Below are 6,930 nucleotides of genomic sequence, written 5' to 3' on the forward strand. Positions count from 1 at the left end.
CCTACTCTGATTTGATTGGTAATAAATTAAATTAATTTTCCCCAAGTCAAGTCTGTTTTGCCCGCGATGGTAATGGTAGAGTGATCTCTCCCTGTCCTTATCTCGGCCCATGAGCCTTTTGTTATATTTTTTCCTCCCCTGTCCAGCTGAGGAGGGGGAGTGATAGAGCGGCTTTGGTGGGCACCTGGCATCCAGCCAGGGTCAACCCACCACAGTGCAAAAGCTCAATACAGTGCTCTACATGAAGATAACTTAAACACACTGAAGCATGTGCTTACTGTAACTAGCCTCCATAAATATCAAGAAAACAGGACTAATCTCATGGGAGACACCCCTCTTACACCAAAAAACAGCTCTCTGAAATAAAACCTCCCCATTCCAAGCAGAGAGGAACAGAGTAAGACTACTTGGTGACTAATTAGAAAATGGTGCCAAAAGACTCTGCGTTGCTACTTGTGGTCACGAAGGAGAACTCTTCCAGAAAGGCCACCGGTTTCAATGGCACCTACCTCCACAGTATTCCAGAAAAAAAACTAGAAATCCCTCTGAAAACAGGGTTTTCCCAAATTCTGGTGACAGAAAGACAGGCAAACAGTATTCCCCAAAGACCAATGAGTACCTTAGACACAGAAACAGGCCTTTCCAATATCAACTTCTCCATGTTCTTTGGTGAAGGTGACGGCACAGTAGACTGGACTTTCTTCAGGAGACCAAGTACTGTGGGTCACGAGACTGGAATCCTCTTCAAAGCTGCAGATCATGCAAGTTAGGGAAAAAAAAAACCTATCAGGAAACAGTTTCTCGTAGGGGCAAGATACATGTCCCGCTTTCATAGGGAAAAAAAGAAGCTGCAAAACAAAGTAAAGATGGCTTGTATAAACAGGATTAAAAAAAAAATTATGCAGCAGAAGTATTGTGCAAGACCAATGGAGGGTCTCCTGACCCTGTTCGTTCTGCATTACCTAATCTTCCCTCTGCCCTGGCCTCCACAGCTCAGACCCAGTAAAGTAAGCAGAAAACACCTCTACTGGACTGTCTGCAATTCCATAAGCTTGACAGCCACACAAAGTAATAGAAAATACTCCAGTCCACAGGATATATACTTCTAGACACACCAAGAGTAAAAGGGCTTCATGGGGCCATCACCAAAAGACCCTGTACGCAACTTAGGAAAAGGCTCTATACAGGAACACTTGCAGAGACCTCTCTACCCTTGAGAAGACCTAAATCTCACTAGTTCCTCCCAAGACTGAATCAGTGTTGAATGCACAATTACAGCGATGCTGGATGTAATGCACACAGCAAACGCTTCAACCACAAGGAAGCCTTCCAGCAGGCTTTTCGTTTCAAAAATTAGTAAATGTAAAATGGAAGCAGTAAGTTCATTTCTCTTACTCCAGCCAGTTGTTCACAGAGCCTGCCTGCTCCTACAGCTAGCTTCCTTTCCTTCCATTGAAGGCAAAAATCTGGCCGAAGTCTTGGAAAGCATGGTGGGGTTTTTTTTCCTAATATTTGTTTCTCTCATCACCATTTTGCAGCAGGATTCATGGCTCTTTCCTTTACTGAATTGTGCTAGGCCTGGAAAGGGTCCTGGCCTCATCCTCCTTTTTCTGACAAATGCACACAAAATGGATGCAGCTTAGATCAGGCAGAGTTGATGATCTGGTGACACATTGGACAAAAAATCTGAATCACAGGATCAGTGAACTTTAGCATTTGATCCTGCAAGTTAACATGCACCACTAACCACTACTGCCTTATGCATATCAATTCCTTTCTTGCATGCTGATTTTAAGAAAATGCCTAAGGCATTTAAACTGCCCTCCTTTAGGGAAAAAAAGCCTCTGAAAGTGCCAACTTTCCAGATTAAGGCTTGAAATAATTCTCCTTCTGGATGTAAAGACTTCCATGACACCAAAACAATACCATTCTACTTTATTTAGGTTAATACATGCCCAAGAGCCAAGATGGGCTGCATCCAGTCCTAGACTACTGACCAGGACTAGACCGGGAGACACCAGTTCAAGAAAGCTAATATCCCATAAATATACATAATCTTATACCAACCAGTCTTTGTTACCAGAAAAGAGCTTACTTCTAGTTCCAGAGTGAAACCCAGGCTTCATTTCTATTTCTAGAATGTGCCTGGTTCACAGTTCAGAGCATCAGCACTTTTTTTAGTAAAGAAAAAATACTGGAGAAGTTTCAAGGCTTCCTATGAGCCACATCCACATGCTCCTGCAGACAGCTGGCATGCAACACTGGACATAGACACTGACTGCCTCTGCTCACAGGTAACACCAACAATATTTATAAAGTCCATCTAATAAGGGTACCTTGCTGCCAAAGCATCAAACCATTTCAACATGCAGGAAGAAAGCAGCAAGGGATTATAGGCAGGAAACAGCAGATTTTGTTGATCTTCTAAGTTCTCATAAAATAGGAGTGTAAAACCAGACTTTAAATCACCAATACTCACTGTCCTTCAACAGGGTCCAAAAATTGAGGAGAAAGGGGAGAGATTTGTTGCAGTAAAAGTTTCAGAGGTTTCAAGAAATAAGTACTTGTTCTTTGTATTGATGTCAGGAAAGAAATTAATGTGGCTCTCTTCAAAAGCGTCCTTTTGGAGGATTCCCTCCGAACTGGGCAAGACAATACTATCTCATTTCCTCTATTGTAAGACAAAAAATCAACAATCCACTAACAGCAACATCCATCACCTCTTGAACTAGAAACAGCAGACGGAGGAAAAGCTATATTTTTTACCTTCAACTAAGCTGTGAAATTCTCTCATGTGTTTAAAGGAATGGCAATACTCTGATGTTTGATCAAAGCTTCAATAATGGGGCTAGAACTTTGGACAAAAACGAGGAGAGAGAAAAAGCTAACTACGAGCATTGCCAACAAAAATCCTGTCACCAAGTACCAACCTTAAGCAACATCATTCATTGGAAGGAACACAAGCTCCTGTTCAATAAATCCCTTCAAATCATTTTATTAGGCATTATTTTAAATAACCCAACACCCACCCAGCCCAAAGTGGATGGGTACGCATATATACATTTATAAAGTCAAATTCTAACCATGCTAGTAGAGAATCAATCTCAGCTATGGTCAACTTAATATCTTAGGGTTTTGAAGGAGGACAAAATCTTAGGACAGACTTAGTTGCTCTCCAAGGGGAATTCTTACTACAGCACTCAGTGCAGACATAAAAGCACCTGCGGTGGCTTACGGTTATACCTAAGAAACAGGTCAAGAGCCCAAGAGTGACTTGTCATGTTCAGAACCAACAGGAAGATCTCAGATCTTCGAGCTCCTTCAGTGCTACTGATGAGCTTCCTGACACACCACCCAGAACATCCAACTGGTGCTTCCAGCCCTAGATGATGCAACTTCAGCAAAATAGGGGGCAGGGGCAGTCACTCTAGGACATCCAAATTCCCCCCACGATCCTGCCTACAGGCCCAAATCATGCCATAGGAAGCTGGTGTACCTTTCTACTGGTGAGATCTCTGGGGGACAAAGGAAAGGGGGTGAGCAGAAATCACCAAAACAGAGCATGACAGCAACTTGTTTGCCAGCCTGACCATCTTCTCAGTCTTTCCTCTGGGAATGCTGACTGGGGAGACAGGACAGGAGAATGGCAACTCTGCTGCTCTAACTGCAATTGAACGCTGTTCAGAAGAGTGAGGGAGATAAGCTGAAAGAAGAGTTGCCCATCTTCAGGAGAGAAATTCTGTCAGCCTGAATTTAAGTTTGCTGCAAAAGGGAACGCTCCCATAACTAGCTAGAGGTGTGGGCAAAGTCTTAACTAGAAAAGCCTGACTAACTTCTGCCATTATATCTGCAGAGCATGAGGCAGAAAAATCAGAAAGACAATTTACAAAGTCACTGAAACCTAAACCATGAAGGGGATTGGGAGAAAGGCAGAGGTATGAAGTCCAGAAAGCCTCATGGACAAGACTCACATCTCTAGATCCATCTCCACAGGGAACACAAGACCTAGACTATTTCTCAACTCCTACAGAACAGGATTGAAGGCCAGCGAGTGAAATTAAACCCCAGCCAGACTGAGCTGAACTCATTCCATAGATATGTTAGGAGCTACAGTTTCTAAGGCTGTTTACAGTATATGATCAGCACTAATGTAGATATTTAAAGAGTATCATGTATGCAAGTACCTAATTAACTCGAGTCTTGTCTGAAGCAGAAATGAAGCTGTCTAAAAGGCAGGTGTAAGAGGTGGATCAGAGAGAGATGCCCCAAGGGCTGACTACTCAGCAAGAGATGAGATACAGGATTCCATTTTGCTGCGGCCTGAGAATGCGAAACTTTGACATTCAGCAGATACTTTACTCTGTGAACAAGTAAACCACTACAAACCAGTTGTTCTACTCACTCCAAGTATCACAGGGTCTTAGAGAGCTTCAGGATTTTTACAGGTTACCAGATGTAGCAGTATCCATCCAGCCTTTGGAAGCTGTTCGGAAACACCACAGCTATAAGTGATTCAGGAGACAGTCAGCCATTTGGGGTTTTTCTGTTGTTGGGGTTTTTTTTTGTGTGTGTGCGTCCCCTTGCTACTTCCTCAGTAGCAGGCAGCCATCACCCATGTCAGGAGACATCAAGTGACCTGAAGTAACTGGGGTATGAATTAACAACACTGTGGCTCTAGGAAGAGATCCTTCAAGAATCCAAAGTCTTATTTCCGTATTCTTCTACAGAGCAGATGAGCACATGCACATCCTCCCAATAATCACTCTTTCTTTCAAGGCCAGACTGGCATACTCATAACCTTCCCGATAGGAAATGGGTAGTTCTTTAATGCCCCCGCCTCTGTAACGTCACACAGGTATTAAAACTTTAACAGCAAAGCAACTTCCACCACTATGGTAATTGTTATGCTAGAGATCAGCCAGTGAAAACATGAAAGTGTTCAGTATGCCTTCCCCCCACAGAAGGGAAGCTGTGCATGCAGCCCTAACGCAGGTGTCTTCTGACATATCCATTTCCCAAGTTCACTCCAACGCTCTCTAGACTCACCTGATAAGTCTTCTGAGTGAAGACCCATGTCTTCAAGGAGCACAACAGCATTAGAGAAAAGACTGGAGAATGCCTTACCTGCATTTTTACCTGCTGCAGTCGGAAGCTTTCATTATTTCTTTCCCTGCTTCTAGCTCCCTCTCCTTAGTCAGCGCACAAAGATGGACCAACGCTACAGCCTGAACAGTGCTCTTGATCTGCCAAGCTCACCACGTACAGGGAGAGAAGCATTACAGGTAGGGTAACAGAAGCTCAGAGATTAAGCAAGTTGCCCAGCATGACAAAAAGAGGGAGTTGGAGCTCTACTCTCAACTTCTGACCAGGTCTGTAAAACAGGTAGAAGCACAGCTCCCCTTCCCCAGTGTTACGGTGCGCCCCCACAAGGCATCACGTCTTTTGTTAGCCCAGGGACTTCTGATAAAGGCTGGCAGAGAAACGCTGATCACCACCGCCTGTGCAGGAAGTCAGCTTTTTGGCTAATGCATGTTTTGTGGGAAAGACCAGCTGCCACCCACTCTGGCTACATCTGTAGAGCTTTTGGCAGGCATTCACAATGCAACCATGGGCATGGTACACCCTGCTGCCTGCCTAGTTCCTATGGATCTCACGTGTAGACAGCAGGCACCTGCAAAAAGCCAGAGGCCAGCCTGTCCCAGCCGTCCTGGCAGCCTGCTATGCTGCCAGCGCCAGATTAGTGACATACCTGAGCCAGCATGCACGCTCCAGGACATGGGCCCCCTATGACCCTGGCTACCAACCACAATTTTCAGAAGTACTGCTCCGGCTTCAGGAAAGCAGGCTGGTTAACTCACATGCAGAGGGTCACAGTAGGATACTAAAGAGCCACCAACTAGTGTCAAAAAGGATGACCTGTCCAAACGCCCCAAGTACTGGACCTAACCTAGCACCTAAACCTTACTTCATCAGTAGCGATCTCACTACAGCCATTTTCCTGCTGAGAAATACCAGGTTCTCAGCAGGTCGCAGTTTCCCAGGAAATACATCTCCTCCTCTGACATAAAATCCCCAGATTTCACCTATCTCCATACTCTGAGTTTTCCCTCCTTTCTGCAGCACAAGTTTTGCAGAACATGGAGCTCTCATGCCTCAGCTCAGCAAACAGACTCGTTTAAAGGGTAAACAGCCTCAGCAACTTTGCTGGAACAGGGCCCAGCACTCCAAAACCTCCATGGTCAAAGGCTTTAGGATTTAAAAAAAAAAAAAAAAAAAGAAAATTACACAGAAGACTAGATACTCAAACAGGAATAGGAGAGAAATTGCTTGTCTTTCAAGTAATGGCTGGTTCAGTAATATGCCAGCAGCATTACTAACCGCTATTGAAGTAGGTCTCACAGGTCTCAGTCAAGTTCAGATCCTTCCTAATAGGGGAAGGGCAATGTATGCAATAAAGTGTAATAGAAGAAGCTTCTTAGTCCACTGCATTGGCCAGACTTGCCAAAAAACATTGCAAGAGACCGCCATGGTACCCATGACAGCAATGGGTGACAGGCCAAGAACGGCTGAAGAGCTGGTGCCAACCCCAGAGAGAAAAACTAAAAGGAACAATGTCGTCTTGCAAGCCTGTGTAAGAAGCAGAAAGCCAATCTTTCCTCCTCCCGCTCCCCGCCCGGAGGGGGCACTCCGCCGGCACCCTCCGGCCGCCCAGAGCATCCCCAGCAGCCGGCACCCTCCCGAGGCCTGCGCTCCCGTCCTCCCCGCAGGCGCGCCAGGGCGCCCTCCGGGGCTCCGCTTGCCCGGAACAGCTCCGAAGCCGCCCATTCCTCTCTTTTCTTAACTGAAAAAAAGAAAGCAAAAGCCCACCCGTGTAGTACAACCGCGTTCACCCACCCGCTCGCAGCCCTCCATCCGTCCCCGCCGCCCGAG

The 6,930-nt window shown here is 45.5% G+C and overlaps 1 protein-coding gene across 1 annotated transcript in view; it reads right to left on the reverse strand.

The window, feature by feature from the left end:
- LOC103902017 (cystathionine beta-synthase) overlaps positions 1–6,930 on the reverse strand; it is a 32,621-nt gene that overhangs the window by 23,844 nt on the left and 1,847 nt on the right. Inside the window, exon 2 of the mRNA XM_009283009.2 lies at positions 620–750. Within this exon, the coding sequence (XP_009281284.1) occupies positions 620–661 (42 nt within the window). The 5' untranslated portion in view covers positions 662–750. The remainder of the gene's footprint in view (positions 1–619; positions 751–6,930) is intronic.

This window comes from Aptenodytes forsteri, unplaced genomic scaffold (genome assembly GCF_000699145.1).
Source record: "Aptenodytes forsteri isolate BGI_AS27 unplaced genomic scaffold, ASM69914v1 Scaffold2, whole genome shotgun sequence".
Lineage (NCBI taxonomy): Eukaryota > Metazoa > Chordata > Aves > Sphenisciformes > Spheniscidae > Aptenodytes > Aptenodytes forsteri.